This window comes from Muscardinus avellanarius (assembly GCF_963383645.1).
Source record: "Muscardinus avellanarius genome assembly, chromosome: 9".
Classification (NCBI taxonomy): domain Eukaryota; kingdom Metazoa; phylum Chordata; class Mammalia; order Rodentia; family Gliridae; genus Muscardinus; species Muscardinus avellanarius.
In genome coordinates this window covers 103,381,319-103,398,173 of record NC_137795.1, presented here as the reverse complement: position 1 = coordinate 103,398,173, position 16,855 = coordinate 103,381,319, and the positions used below count along the sequence as shown (strand labels likewise).

Genomic DNA, 16,855 nt, shown 5'->3' with positions numbered 1-16,855 from the left:
CACCTTATAACAAATAATTTTCAGTGGAGAAGGTTAATGAAGGGTAAATTATAATAATCATTTTCAGAGTAGTTTTGCCTTATTTTCAGAGTTTCTAGGAAACCAAACTGAACTCTAAGCAAGAAGAAATTGAAAATTACAGATTAGAATAGACATAAATGAATTTAAAAATAAGAGCAAATATTCACATTCTATTTAAACAGTTACTAATTTTATGTCAAATTTCTATTTGTGAATTTTTTCTGAGTTTTCTCTTCTGCAAAATATTTATTTAAGAATAAAGCCCTACCAGAATAGCATTCTAACTCGGCTTCACATGGCCCTCTTCCTCTGCAATGCTCTGTGGAAGGCATCCTTCACCTGAGCGTTTCTCAGACTGTAGATGAGGGGATTCAGCATTGGGTTAAAGAGACTGTGAAACAGTGACAGCATTTTCTCTTGCTCCTCTCGTTGATCAGAGTCTGGGACCATGTAAACCAAAATGGCTATACCGAAGAAGAGCCCCACCACACAGAGGTGGGAGGAGCAGGTGGAAAAGGCCTTGCTGCGGCCCTCCTTTGACTGGATCTTTAGGATGGCCCGGAGGATGTGTATGTAGGAAACAAGCATTAAGCAAAGGGGACTGACTAAGACAATAAAAGAGGCAATGAGGAGGACCACTTGGTTGAGCCAGGTATTAGCACAAGCCAGCTTGAGGACAGACAGGATCTCACAGAACAAGTGGTTTACTTCCCGGGGCCCACAGAAGGGCAGCCTTAGAAGGAGATTGGCATGGACCACAGAGAGAGTAAATCCACAAAACCAGGACGTAGCAGCCAGGACAATGCACACTCTCCAGCTCATGATGACAGTGTAGTGCAGGGGGTGGCAAATGGCCACATACCGATCATAGGACATCACCACCAAAATCAGGCACTCTGTAGCAGCAAAAGCCAAATATAAAAATGTCTGAATTATGCATGGAGTGAAGGAGATGGTTCTTATTTGGTTCACAAGGTTTGCCAGCATCTTAGGAACATTGTTGGAAGCATAGGAAACGTCAAGAATGGCCAGGTGTGAGAGGAAGAAGTACATGGGGGTGTGCAGCCTGGGGTCCAGGCAGATGAGTCCCAGGATGATGCCATTTGCCAGCAGGCTGAAGATGTACAACAGGGAGAAGATGCAGAAGAGGAACACTTCCAGCTCTGCACTGAGCTGGAATCCCACCAGGATGAACTGTGTGACCCATGACTGGTTGCCTTCCATTCCTCACTGTCAATCTGTCAAGGACAGGGAGAGACAGAGAGAGGAAAGTCATATTTGAAGAATAAATAAAAGTCATACGCATTTATCTCAAATGGGCTCAGCGGCTTGTTCCTATGTAATAGCTTCCCCACTTTCCAACAGTAATCTGTCCATTTTTAACACATTTTCTGAAATAATTTTGAACATACAGAAAAGTTTCAATAATTATACAAAAACTCTCATATACTTTCACCTAGATTCAACATACATTACTGTATCCTTTTACTTGTTTTATCCTTTCTTTCCATATACTTATATTTTTGAACCATTTGAAATTATGATATAGACGTGAGCCCCTTTACATGCAAATTTTTCACTGTTAAATTAAGACATTTGACATTTACTCACCTAGCCACTGTATTATTATAAAACTCAGGAAATGTAATTAGGCGTTTCTTCTTTATACCTTTACCCATCCAAAACTTAATCCAAGATAGTACACAATATTTAATATCATGTCTTTAGTCTCCTTGCATATGTATTATTAACTCAGCCTTTTTATGCTTTTCCAATCACTGATATTTTGTGGAGTAGGTATAATTTTTAGGCTTCAAATTGGTAGCGTATTATGTTTCCTATTTTGAGATTCAGATTATTCACTTTCTTTAGAAAGATAAACTGACCTCTTTAGAGCATTTTGAGCAGGTACATACTTAATTTTCCAATTCCAGGAACAAACAACAGGAACCACTTGGTGAAGATGAAGCTTCTTAAGTATCTTCAGTATACATTTATTATTTTTTCTAATTAATTTATGAGACATCAACTATTATTTTTATATAACTATTTTGTTTTTTATATAGGAACTAGCCACTAGTTCCTTTCAATCACTACTTTTAGTATCTATTGATTAACACGTCTGATTCAATTATTAGTAATGGTGTTTAAAAATGTCAGGTCTAACTGATTTTAAGACAATAAAAGATAGGAAACAATTAAATTCAGAACTGAAATTAAATGAAATGGAGAATAAAAGAACTAGAAAAAGATCAATACAACTAAAATTGATGTTTTGAAAAGGTAAGCTAATACTTATCACTAAAATCCAGTCATTTATTAGGTTCTACTTTGAAAATGTATATTCTAACAAACTGGAAAACCTGGAAGAAAGCAGCAAATTTCTAGACAGATACAACTTACCTAAGTTGAACCAAGACTATGCAGAAAACCTAAATAGACAAAAAGTGAAGATAACCCTTAAGAAAAAAGATCAGTTGAATTCCCATCTAAATTCTACAAGACATTAAAAAGGAACTAATACCAATGCTCCTCAAATTGTTCTATGATATAGGAAGAAATGAAATATTCCCAAATTCTTTCTACAAGTTCAGATTCACCTTAATATCAAACAGAATATATATATACTTCAAGAAAAGAAAATTACAGACCAAAATCAAAATTCTCAATAAAATACCACCAATTTACCTTAAAAACCACATCACAAAGATTGTTCACAATAATAATGTTGCTTTTATTCCAGGGATACCAAGCTGATTCAACATACAGAAGTCAAGAAATGGTAACTCACATATGTAAATAGAACTAAGAACAAAAGTCATATGATCATCTCAATAGATGTAGAAAAAGCATTGTCTGTTTATAGATGACAAGATTCTATACTTAGAAGACCCAAAAATACTCAACCAAAAGACTTCTAGAGGTAAAAAACATATTCATAAAAGTAGCTGGATATAAAACAAACATAAAATCAATATCCTTTCTATATACCAACTGTTACCCCCCACTAAAAAAGAAAAATGGAAAACAATTTTATTCATTATAGTCTTAAAAATACTTAGGAATAAATTTAATCAAGGAGATAAATAACCTCTACTATAAAAATTATAGAACATTGAAGGATGAAATTAAAATAGATATTAGAAAATGGAAAGATATCCCATGTTCTTGGATAGACAACTAAATATTGCCAAAATTGCCTTACTACCAAAAGTAATCTACAGATTCAGTGAAACTCCTACCAAAATACCAAATCATTCTTCAAAGAACTAAAAAAAATCATCTTAAATTTTATATTAAAGAACAAAAGATTCAGAATAGCCAAAGCAATTCTGAACACTAAGAACCATACTGCAAATATTATGACATCCAATTTCAAATTATAATACACAGCTATAGTAACAAGCCATTGGCACAAAAATAGATCTGTGGAATAGAATAGATGATACAGAGACAAATCCGTATACTTACAACCAGTATTTTGACAAAGGTGTAAAAAAAAAAAACCAAAACCATCCGGGGAAAAGAGCCTTTTCAAACTGGATATCCATACGTAGAAGAATGAAACTTAACTCCTGTCTCTCACCCTGAACAAAAGTAAACTCAAGATGGTTCAAAAGCATAGAAATTAAACCAGAAAGGTTGCAATTACTATAAAAAATGCAAGGCTCTGCTGAGGGGTTAGGCCGGTGCTGGGACCAGCGAGGCCGGCATCGGAGCCTGCCTTGAGGCAAGGCCGTACTGGGGCCTCTGAGGCCGGGATCGGAGCCTGCCGAGGGGTTAGGCCGCTGCTGGGGCCAGTGAGGCTGGCATCGGAGCCTGCCGTGAGGCAAGGCCTGTACTGGGGCCTCCGAGGCCAGGATAAGAGCCTGCCGAGGGGTTAGGCCGGTGCTGGGGCCAGCGAGGCCGGCATCGGAGCCTGCCGTGAGGCAAGGCCGGTACTGGGGCCGCCAAGGCCAGGATAAGAGCCTGCCGAGGGGTTAGGCCGCTGCTGGGGCCAGCGAGGCCGGCATCGGAGCCTGCCGTGAGGCAAGGCCGGTACTGGGGCCTCCGAGGCCAGGATAAGAGCCTGCTGAGGGGTTAGGCCGGTGCTGGTGCCAGCGAGGCCGGCATCGGAGCCTGCCTTGAGGCATGACCAGTGCTGGGGCCTCCGAGGCCGGGATCGGAGCCTGCCGAGGGGTTAGGCCGGTGCTGGGGCTAGCGAGGCCGGCATCGGAGCCTGCTTGAGGCAAGGCCGGTACTGGGGCCTCAGAGGCCGGGATCGGAGCCTGCCGAGGGGTTAGGCCGCTGCTGGGGCCAGTGAGGCCGGCGTCGGAGCCTGCCTTGAGGCAAGGCCGGTACTGGGGCCTCGAGGCCAGGATAAGAGCCTGCCGAGGGGTTAGGCCGGTGCTGGGGCCTCCAAGGCCAGGATAAGAGCTTGCCAAGGGGTTAGGCCGGTGCTGGGGCCAACGAGGCCGGCAGCAGAGCCTGCCGTGAGGCATGACCAGTGCTGGGGCCTCCGAGGCCGGGATCAGAGCATGCCGAGGGGTTAGGCCGGTGCTGGGGCCAGCGAGGCCGGCATCGGAGCCTGCCGTGAGGCAAGGCCGGTACTGGGGCCTCCGAGGCCAGGATAAGAGCCTGCTGAGGGGTTAGGCCGGTGCTGGGGCCAGGGAGGCCGGCATCGGAGCCTGCCTTGATGCAAAGCCAGTGCTGGGGCCTCCAAATCCGGGATCGGAGCCTGCTGAGGGGTTAGGCCGGTGCTGGGACCAGCGAGGCCGGCATCAGAGCCTGCCTTGAGGCAAGGCCGTACTGGGGCCTCTGAGGCCGGGATCGGAGCCTGACGAGGGGTTAGGCCGCTGCTGGGGCCAGTGAGGCCGGCATCGGAGCCTGCCGTGAGGCAAGGCCGGTACTGGGGCCTCCGAGGCCAGGATAAGAGCCTGCCGAGGGGTTAGGCCGGTGCTGGGGCCAGCGAGGCCGGCATCGGAGCCTGCCTTGAGGCAAGGCCGGTACTGGGGCCTCGAGGCCAGGATAAGAGCCTGCCGAGGGGTTAGGCCGGTGCTGGGGCCAGCGAGGCCGGCATCGGAGCCTGCCTTGAGGCAAGGCCGGTACTGGGGCCTCGAGGCCAGGATAAGAGCCTGCCGAGGGGTTAGGCCGGTGCTGGGGCCAGCGAGGCCGGCATCGCAGCCTGCCGTGAGGCAAGGCCGGTACTGGGGCCTCCAAGGCCAGGATAAGAGCTTGCCGAGGGGTTAGGCCGGTGCTGGGGCCAACGAGGCCGGCAGCGGAGCCTGCCGTGAGGCATGACCAGTGCTGGGGCCTCCGAGGCCAGGATCGGAGCCTGCCGTGAGGCAAGGCCGGTACTGGGGCCTCCGAGGCCAGGATAAGAGCCTGCTGAGGGGTTAGGCCGGTGCTGGGGCCAGCGAGGCCGGCATCGGAGCCTGCCTTGAGGCATGACCAGTGCTGGGGCCTCCAAGGCCGGGATCGGAGCCTGCCGAGGGGTTAGGCCGGTGCTGGGGCCAGCGAGGCCGGCATCGGAGCCTGCCTTGAGGCAAGGCCGGTACTGGGGCCTCAGAGGCCGGGATCGGAGCCTGCCGAGGGGTTAGGCCGCTGCTGGGGCCAGTGAGGCCGGCGTCGGAGCCTGCCTTGAGGCAAGGCCGGTACTGGGGCCTCGAGGCCAGGATAAGAGCCTGCCGAGGGGTTAGGCCGGTGCTGGGGCCAGCGAGGCCAGCATCGGAGCCTGCCGTGAGGCAAGGCCGGTACTGGGCCTCCAAGGCCAGGATAAGAGCTTGCCGAGGGGTTAGGCCGGTGCTGGGGCCAATGAGGCCGGCAGCGGAGCCTGCCGTGAGGCATGACCAGTGCTGGGGCCTCCGAGGCCGGGATCTGAGCATGCCGAGGGGTTAGGCCGGTGCTGGGGCCAGCGAGGCCGGCATCGGAGCCTGCTGTGAGGCAAGGCCGGTACTGGGGCCTCCGAGGCCAGGATAAGAGCCTGCTGAGGGGTTAGGCCGCTGCTGGGGCCAGTGAGGCCGGCATCGGAGCCTGCCGTGAGGCAAGGCCGGTACTGGGGCCTCCGAGGCCAGGATAAGAGCCTGCCGAGGGGTTAGGCCGGTGCTGGGGCCAGAGAGGCCGGCATCGGAGCCTGCCTGAGGCATGACCAGTGCTGGGGCCTCTGAGGCCGGGATCGGAGCCTGCCGAGGGGTTAGGCCGGTGCTGGGGCCAGCGAGGCCGGCATCGGAGCCTGCCTTGAGGCAAGGCCGGTACTGGGGCCTCGAGGCCAGGATAAGAGCCTGCCGAGGGGTTAGGCCGCTGCTGGGGCCAGCGAGGCCGGCATTGTAGCCTGCCGTGAGGCAAGGCCGGTACTGGGGCCGCCAAGGCCAGGATAAGAGCTTGCCGAGGGGTTAGGCCGCTGCTGGGGCCAGCGAGGCCGGCATCGGAGCCTGCCGTGAGGCAAGGCCGGTACTGGGGCCTCCGAGGCCAGGATAAGAGCCTGCTGAGGGGTTAGGCCGGTGCTGGTGCCAGCGAGGCCGGCATCGGAGCCTGCCTTGAGGCATGACCAGTGCTGGGGCCTCCGAGGCCGGGATCGGAGCCTGCCAAGGGGTTAGGCCGGTGCTGGGGCCAGCGAGGCCGGCATCGGAGCCTGCCGTGAGGCAAGGCCGGTACTGGGGCCTCCGAGGCCAGGATAAGAGCCTGCCGAGGGGTTAGGCCAGTGCTGGGGCCAGTGAGGCCGGCATCGGAGCCTGCCTTGAGGCAAGGCCGGTACTGGGGCCTCTAGGCCAGGATAAGAGCCTGCCGAGGGGTTAGGCCGGTGCTGGGGCCAGTGAGGCCGGCAGCGGAGCCTGCCTTGAGGCATGACCAGTGCTGGGGCCTCCGAGGCCGGAATCGGAGCCTGCCAAGGGGTTAGGCCGGTGCTGGGGCCAGCGAGGCCGGCATCGGAGCCTGCCTTGAGGCAAGGCCGGTACTGGGGCCTCCGAGGCCAGGATAAGAGCCTGCCGAGGGGTTAGGCCAGTGCTGGGGCCAGTGAGGCCGGCATCGGAGCCTGACTTGAGGCAAGGCCGGTACTGGGGCCTCTAGGCCAGGATAAGAGCCTGCCGAGGGGTTAGGCCGGTGCTGGGGCCAGCGAGGCCGGCAGCGGAGCCTGCCGTGAGGCATGACCAGTGCTGGGGCCTCCGAGGTCGGGATCGGAGCATGCCGAGGGGTTAGGCCGGTGCTGGGGCCAGCGAGGCCGGCATCGGTGCCTGCCGTGAGGCAAGGCCGGTACTGGGGCCTCCGAGGCCAGGATATGAGCCTGCCTAGGGGTTAGGCCGGTGCTGGGGCCAGCGAGGCCGGCATCGGAGCCTGCCGTGAGGCATGACCAGTGCTGGGGCCTCCGAGGCCGGGATCGGAGCCTGCCAAGGGATTAGGCCGGTGCTGGGGCCAGCTAGGCCGGCATCGGAGCCTGCCTTGAGGCAAGGCCGGTACTGGGGCCTCTGAGGCCAGGATAAGAGCCTGCCAAGGGGTTAAGCCGGTGCTGGGGCCAGTGAGGCCGTCATCGGAGCCTGCTGTGAGACATTACCAGTGTTGGGGCCTCCAAGGTCGGGACCAAAGCCAGCTTAGGGGTTTGACCGGTTCAGGGGCCAGCGAGACCAGAACTGGGTCCTCCCATGAGGCAAGGCCGCTGCTTGAGCCAGCGAGGTCTGGATCAGTCCACTGAGTAGCCAGGCCACTACTGGGACCATCAAGAGTGGGATTGGTACTTGCAACGCAGCATGCACAGAGAAATATCGCAGAAAATATAAATCAGACGCTTCTCTTAATCAGCAATAACTAGGAGGAAATGGGCAACAGGAAGAGGTTGAGCTATAGAAAGGGCCCTATAGTGAAGCAACTAATGTGACCAATCAGAGGGTATGTAATACTGGAGGACGGAGCCTCTTTAAAACGCAGGAGGTACATAAACAAATGTATCAAAGTAAATCACCAAAGAAGTGTGGGATGGAGGGAGGGGGAGGGAATGGGACGGGGGCTGGAGGAGGGCTAATTGGATGATGTGTGCTTGTATATCCTCTCAAGTCTTGTACTCCAATGTGATTGATATATGACTACAATGCACCAATTTAAAAAATAAATTAATTAAAAAAAAAAATGCAAGGCTCACTCTCCAAAATGTGGGCACTGATAGATTCATCCTCAATAAGGCCCCAGAGCTCAGGAAATAAAACTGAGAATCAATAAACAAGATGACGTAAAATTTAAGATTCTGCACAGCAAAGAAAGCAATCAAGAATCCTAAGAGAAAGCCCTTATAATTGGTAAAAAAATATTTGCCAGCTTATTCTGTGATAGAGGACTAATATCTAAAATATATAATGAACTAAAAACCTTAACCCTATAAAAGTATAATAACACAATAAAAATGGACAATTGAGTTGAACAGACACTTCTCAAAAGAAGAAATATGCAACGTCATTAGCAATCAGGGAAACACAAGTCAGAACAGCACTGAGATTCCACGTAACTCTGCTTAGAATGGTAATGATCAAGAATACAGACACTCATAAATCCTGGTGAGGATGTGGGGAAATAGGAATTCATACATTGTTGGTGGAGTTACAAATCAGTACAACCATGAGGGAGAGAGAAGCTGTAAATTAGTACAGTGTCTGAGCACAAAGTTTCCTCAAAATCTAGAGATGGAAACATCACGTGGCCCGGCTATCCCACTCCTCATTATCTATCCAAAAGAATTAAAGCACTAGAGTGATACTTGCAAAGCCATGTTTATAGCCGCACAACTCAAGAGAGTCCAATTATGGAATCACTCTAAGTGTCTGCCACCAAATGAATGGATAAAGAAAATATAGCATATACGGGCAATGGAGTTCTACTCAACAATGGAGAAAAAAATTTGTTATCTGTAGAAAAATGGGTGGAACTAGAAAATATTATGCTAAATGAGAACGAGTCTCAGAAAGTAAAGAATCACATGTTTTCTTTCCTATGTGGAAGCTGGAGAGAAAATAGAAAAGAAAACGGACTTCAGATAAAAGAGGATAAAGATCAAAGCCGGGCATGGTGGCTCACATTTGTAATCCCGCGCTTGGGAGGACAGGAGACAGGAGGATCGCACAGGTTCAAAGCCAGCCTCAGCTACTTAGTGAGGCTCTCAGCAACTTAGTGAGACCCTGTTTCCAAATAAAGTATAAAATAGGTCTGGGAGGATAGCCTGGAGGTAGAAAGCCTCTGGGTTCCACCCCCAGTACCACCAAAAAAAAAAAAAAAAAAAGGATAAAGATCAGTAGAGGAAAATCGAAAGGAAGGGGAAGGAAATGGTGGCTTGAAGAAGGAAATATATCAAATACTGTTATTTTCATATTTGAAGTTATCACCACCAACCTCACTAACATGTAAAGAGAGGGAAGAAGAGCGGCATGAGCTGGGATCTGAAGGGAGACACCGTCAAATGATGTGTGCAAACATAAACTTACCATATTGAATTTTGCTTTGTTACATAATTACAATGTACCAATAAAATTATTAAAAAAGAAAATGTCAGTTCATAATGCTATAATTGCTTTTACACTTAGTTATTTTTATTTATTTACTGGTGGTACTGGGGTTCCTGGAAGCCCTTCTACCTCTGGGCTACACTCCCAGACCTATTTTTATACTTTTTAAAATTTGGAAACAGGGTCTCTTAAGACAGCTCGGCTGGCTTTGAACCTGCGTGATCCTCCTGTCTCCACCTCCCAAGCGCTGGGATTACAAGTGTGCACCACCATGCCCGGCTACACTTAGTTATTTTTATTCAATGAGCTTTATTTCATTATTTTCATCTTTTTAATAAAAATTCAGTACAAAATCAGGAATTACTTATTAGATACAACTAATTTGTTGCTCTTCTAAGATTATTAAATACATTGAATAGAATTAAGAATACGGTATTGTACACAATGCAAAAATGGCAACTAAAAGTAATAATTCTGTTTGTATCAATATAAGTCAATATACAGCATTATCTGTGAATAAGATTTATTGGCTTTAAAGTGAATTTTCGGATTCAAGGCCAGTATCTCTACAAACACCTATGGATCTGTGGAAGTACTGTTGGGGAAGGCCAACATATTTATAATGTCTCAATATCACTTTTAATATATTTTTTTTTTTTGCTTCCTTTGGAACCGGGGGTTGTACCCAGGGAAATTCTATCTCTAGCACTGGATTCTCCCTCAAGGAAATACTTCAACCTAGAAAATAAAAACCCAAAGAGAAGAGAAACATACCTCTAAACTGGGCACAGAATCCTGTTCCTTCTGACAGCCTTCATAGCACGAAATCCTAGAAATGGGAGAATTCACTGGCTTGGGGCTTCTTTAAACTCCAAGATCACAGGTTTTACTTTTAGAAACAGAGAAATAAAAACAAAAACATCCCTGTTTCTGTTGAGAGTTCAGATTCCCAGAAGGATCCCAACATGTCACATCTATTTGTCTTTTCCCTGAGGAATCTTCTCTCTGGAGAAGAGCAAATATTGTGTCTAATTGTTCCTAGAGGAAACGTTTCAGGATCAGGCAGGACAGAAATGAGAAGCACACTGTTTCTGCACAAACTTTCAAGTGTCTCATGGGTCATGAACCTGAGGACAGAGCTCACAAAATACAACTCTTAACCATTGTTACGGCTCCATGAGTTCATACTTCTCTGTAGTCTGCTTCTGTTCAACATGGGCATATGAGATGCTGTGGTTTTTTAGATGCTGGGGAAGTATTACCATCCTGGGAGGAAATAGCTCTCTACACACAAAAGAACTTGAGCATCCAATGAGGAAGGGTGATGGTGGACATAGCAACTGCCACTGTTTACTATGCTTCAGAAAATGTGCCCCATGCTTTCCTTACACTCTACATTTTAATCTAGTCATTTTCCTAATTTTTGAAGATATGAAGACTTGTTTAAATATATTCTCAGCTATTCATTTGATGGGGTTCAGGGATTTTGGAGAGTTGCTGAGAATAGTTCAAGGGGTCTGTGGAATTAAAATTATTTTTACAATAATATTTAGACACTTGTTACTTTTTTCAAAAAATGTATATTCTCCCATGAATACATATTAAATTTTTCCAGAGGCTACCTGATATATGATATTCCAACATACTGGAGACAGGAAAAGATAGGAAATGTAATTGCCTACTCTTAAGCCAAACATTTTTTAAAAAATCACAAAAAATGTTGTATAGTTACATGTTTCTGTGTGTGTTGTGTGTGTGTGTGTGTGTGTGTGTGTGTGTGTGTGTTGCTGGGGATTGAACCCAGGGGAATTCTGTCCTTGAGCTGAACTATTTTATTTATTTTCGGCTCTGTTTTATTTTTTGAAACAGAATCTAGCTCTGTTCTTGTATGTGTGGCATCCAACTTGCAACTTCCTGGCTCAGTCTCCCAAATACTGAGACTGCAGGCATGTGCCAATGCACCTCATTTGAAACAGTTACTTATTTTATTTTATTTTATTTTATTTTATTTTATTTTATTTTTTGTGGTACTGGGGATTAAACCGAAGGGCATTTTACCCCAGAGCTACATCCCTACCCCTAGTTTTTATTTTTATTTTGAGACAAGATCTCACTAGGTTGACGAGAGTCTCACTACTTGCTAAGGTTGTCCTCAAACCTCTGATCCTCCTGTCTCAGCCTTCCAAGTACTGAAATTACAATTGGGCACCACCATGTTTGGCTTAAAACGGCGACTTCTTATATTTTCTTTTAATTTTTTTTATGAACTACTTATTTATATTAACCTAAACAGAAGCCTTTAAAATGAATTAAATTAAATATTATAAAACCCTAAGTGTTCATTAGTATTATGAGAAATGTCAATGCCTATTCCTACAAAAACAATATCTACAGTACCTCAGGAGTTTTTTTGTTTTTTTTTTTTTTGGAAGCCAGGGGCATTCAACCTCCAAGCTACATCCCCTGCCCTATTTTTTATTCTTTTTATTTTGAAACCGGGTCTCACTGAGTTGCAGAGGGCCTTACTAAGTAGCTGAGGTTGTCCGTGAACCGCAATCCTCCGGTCTCAGCCTCCTGAATGCTGGGATTAGAAGCGTGCGCCACGACGCCTGGCTAGGAGTTTTTAAGAGTTTAATTAAATTAATTAATTAATTAATTTTATTTATTTTTTATTTTTTGGTGGTACTGTGGGTGGAATCCAGAGGCTTTCTACTTCTGGGCTATACTCGCAGACCTATTTTATATTTTATTTGGAAACAGGGTCTCACTAAGTTGCTGAGAGCCTCACTAAGTAGCTGAGGCTGGCTTCGAACCTGTGCGATCCTCCTGTCTCAGCCTCCCAAGCGTGGGTATTACAAGCATGCGCCACCACGCCCGGCTGTTTTTAAGAGTTTTAACTTTAAAGATTTTAAAGTTATCCTGAGATGAAAACTAGCATAAAATGATCATTGCATCAAGTGAAAATCACCAGTGTAGCAAGAGTGCAAGAGTGAGACTTAACCTCATTTAATATCAAAAATGAATTCGTTTGTCACTGCTGCTACAGAAAATTAACAGAAACTTAGTGATCTAAAACAGCTACACTTGTCATCTCAAAATTTCCCTGTGAGGTCAGAGTTTGGGGCTGGGTCTCCAGAATGTCTGCGCAGGTGCCACAGGCTAAATACAGATTCAGATTGGTCTGCAGTCCACAGCAGAGACTTGAGAAGCTCTTCCATTGTCAATGGTTGTTGGAAGAATTCAGTGTCTTGTGGTGGTGGGAGTGAAGGCTCTGAGCTGGACTCAGCTCCTTGCTGCCACCCTGGTCCTTACACACTGGTCCCCTCCATGATGAATCAGCAATGGGATGTCCAACCCTTCAGACACCTCAAATCGTTCTGACTTCCCTCTCTCCTGTTAGAAGAAGGAAACATCTACATCCTCACCTGACTATTGCCCGGATAACCTCCATATTTCAATATCACTTGCTTTTCAAAGTCTCTTTACCGCAGTATCCAGGTTAGGGTTTGACTCTATAGCAAGGATCTTAGTGGGCCCTGCATAGAAGTCTACCTACCCATGCCTTTTCTCTTAACCACTGAGTAACATTTTTTGTTTTAGATCCTACAATTTTTCTTCTAAATAATCTTTTTCTGTCCATGCTATATTTATTATTAGCCTATATTTATTATGAGGCTAATAATAATAGTGTCCTTAATAATAGTGCAGATTATAATAATAGTGTCCTTAAACACAAATTAGGAAGAATAATTTCCATTTTTGTCTTACTCTATCTAAATGATATAATATCTTAAAATGTCTTTCTGTTTGAAATTTATATACATTTAACCTTGTTAATCCTTTCATGTGCATTCTACCACATGGCACTGGCAAAGGATTGCTGACAGAAAAAAAAAGAGCTTATTTATTTTTATGTATATTTTGTGGTACTGGGGATTGAACTCAGGAGCTTTCTGCCTTCAAGCTAAAAACCCCAGGTCTATTTTATGTTTAAACAGGTTCTTACTAAGTCGCTGAGGGCTTCAGTAAATTGAGGAGGCTGTCCTCAAATCTGTGAAGTTCCTATCTCAGCCTCACAAGTACTGGTACTACAGTTCAACCCACCAAACTAGCATGTATATTTAGAGAAGCACTTATGTAAAGACATAGCAATAGTGTCATTATAAATGTTCCAGTCAATGGTGAATTGCATATGCGATGGTGGTCTCATAAGATGCTATCACTTTGTGATGTTATAAGCATCTTAGTTTGCAGAGTTCGCTTTATGATGTTCACATGAAGGTGAAATCATCTAAGTCTGTTTCTCTGACTGTGCCCGTGTGGGTAAGTGATTCATGACTGAACAACCCAACAGATGACAGCTGAGTCTTCTTAGGTGAAGCACTTTAGCGCAAAAACCAATTTCCATTAACAGTGGTTACATTCCTAAATGATGGCTAGATCACAACTGGGTGCCCGTCGACTCTTTTCTGTTTCTCCTATGATAACTGGATGCAGTGCCAAATCTCAGAGCTTGGCTTATTTTCTAGTGTGGAAGAGACCTTTGTCATCCACATCTTCCGAGTACGGAAAGTTCATATGGCCACGCAGTCCTCAGCACCTTCGTCAATACCTGTCAACATGCTGTCAGAGAATCCTGAGCCAGTCACAGGCATGGGAACAGTCAGAATGACAGAAACAGACCTCTTTCTAGAAAGCTCTTTCCTTGGAGGGCCCTGAGTTTGAGGGAGACAAAGCCATGAAAGGCATGGATGAGGGCATCACTGGAGACCCTGACCTGGGCTGTCCCTTCACACTCTATCCACATTTTTTTTCTTCTTTTTTCTTTTCTTTTCTTCCTTTTTCCTTTCTTTTCTTTTCTTTTTTTTTTCCAGCACTGGGGATGGAACCCAGGGGCATTCTACCCCCAAGTTACATTCCCAACCCTATTTTTTATTTTTTGTTTTGAAACAGGGTCAGGGAGAAGACAAGGAGAGGAAAGTCAGGGCTGAAGGCTAAATGAAAGTCAGATGCATTTATCTCAAATGGGCTCAGAGGCATTTACATGCATGTTCCTATTTGACAACTTCCTCACTTTCCCACAGTGATCTGTTTCTAATGCATTATGAAATAAATTTAAACATATAGACAAACATAGCCGGGCGTGGTGGCGCACGCTTGTAATCCCCGCGCTTGGGAGGCAGAGACAGGAGGATCGCGCAGGTTCGAAGCCAGCCACGCTGGCTTAAGAGACCCTGTTTCCAAACAAATTTTTTTAAAAAGATTATATAATAAACTTTCATATACTATACTTTCCTGTAAATTTAGCACAGTTAATATACTTACTTATCTTGTAATACCTCTATTTGCTTACTTTTTGATATACTTAAAATTTTAATGTAAATACAATCAATGCCCATTTACCTGTAAAAATTTCATTTTTTCACCAAGAAATGTGGAACTGACCTAGCCACATTATAGTGTAAAAACCAGGATTTTAATTTTTTCATTTTTCCTCTAATATCTAGTGTTTTCATTTCACACAGACCCACCTAGGACCTAATCCAAAATTACATATTACATTTCATTTATTATTTGCTATCTTTTGTCTCTTTATATTTGGAATGCTAAGTCTTTTTGTATCTTTTCAAATATTGATATTTTGAAAAATATGCAGCCGTTTTAAGTAGGATATCTATATCTAGATATACTTGTTTTTGTTTCATGAAATTCTTTAGGTTTCTATAGAGCAGACAATGGATTCCCAGTTAGTTATATATTAAATTTCTTGTAGTAATTGATACAATTTTGGTATTCATTATTATATCTTTAATGCATGTGAATGTAAAATGAATTACCTTCTTAAGTAGAGAATTTTAAGATTCACTTGGGGCTATATGAGACATAGATAAATGCAAATTTTAGGCAGGCCTGTGTTTGAATTAGAAAATATATATGAGTCTTTCAAAAATTCTGTGTACTTAACACAGTTTGTCTATCACTAACCTTACTGTTTAGGCCTGAAGCAGATTTACAGTGGAGTCATAGACATTTTTATTAAACGGGTCTTCCTTTTTATAATTTTTATAGGTGCATTGTAGTCATACATCTTAATAGGATACAAGAGGATAGAGGCATACATGCACGCATCACCCATTTAGCCTTTCTCCAGTTCCTCCCTCATACCCTCTCCCCTCCCTCCTCATGTTTGGCTTATTGATTGACTTTGATATGTCTGTGAATGTACATCAGGTACAGTAGGGAATTCTATTCTTCACCCTCCCATCCCCCTCAATTAGGTTGCCTCATTTGCTCAACTATAGTTTCTCCTTTCTTGTCTAGAGTGAGATTAGTCAGTCACAAAAAGTAAAAAAGTCAGATGCTCTTCCTGATATGCGGAAGCTAGGGAGAAAAAGAAAAGGTTTCTTGTATGTTTACAAAATGTTTCAATTAATGAGAAAGTTTGCAGCTTGCCTGATCTTGTCTAAGCTCCATTTAAGGTCTAGTTGATGGATTGTCTGTAAAGAGAGTCTTTTCTATTCTAGCAAAATAGAGGCGATTTTCAGAGGTAAGCTCTTCAAGCAACTTTTACATGTCTAGGCATGGCCAATAATAACATCTAACAGAGTTATAGCCTCACTATGAAGACACAAACAATCCTCAAAATAACATCAAATATAAAGGGGCATTGGCACTACATGACATTTATCTGAATATTGACATCTCCTCACCAGACAGTGAATGGTAATATGTCTGATACTTCTTTATGTCTTTTATAACTAGTATAGTTGTAGATAAAGCAAACACTCAGAACACATTTGCTAATTAGATGAATGATATTTTATTGCATTAGATTTAATTAATTATACATAACATGTAATAGATAGTATAGACTCTTTACACTAAATATGCAACATATATTTGTAAATATTAACCAAGATATTGCTTCTACTTTTAAAATTCACTATTACAATTTGATCTTTTAAAATATTTAAATAATTTAAAACAATATTCATAAAGAATAAATATAAATGAGTCCAATGAGATGGATTATATTACATTTGTAGATAAAGTGGCCCTGTTTATATATGTTACTATTTGTAATGAATTGAATGATGACTTCCAAAGAGACATGTCTACATCTTAATCTCCAGTACTTATGAATGCTGCCTATCTTAGATAGAGGGTCTCAGCATATACAATTAATTTAAGAATGCTTAACCCTTAAATTATCCTCAAGTTTATGGATGGACCCTAATTCCAGTGATGGATTTCCTTAAGATATAAATGCAGAAGGATATGAGTGATGTGGGCATGTATACCTCTACCATCTTGTACCTCGTGAAGATGTATGACTATAATGCACCAATAAAAAAATTTGAAAAAAGAAAGATAGT

The 16,855-nt window shown here is 44.4% G+C and overlaps 1 protein-coding gene across 1 annotated transcript; it reads right to left on the bottom strand.

Annotated features, from left to right (window-relative positions):
* Positions 1–312: 312 nt before the first annotated feature.
* On the bottom strand, positions 313–1,245 carry LOC308266664 (olfactory receptor 2A2-like; the record flags this gene model as incomplete). The annotated part of the gene is made up of 1 exon (XM_080701046.1): positions 313–1,245. The coding sequence occupies one exon, from the start codon at positions 1,243–1,245 to the stop codon at positions 313–315; it is 933 nt and encodes a 310-aa protein (XP_080557172.1).
* Positions 1,246–16,855: the final 15,610 nt, after the last annotated feature.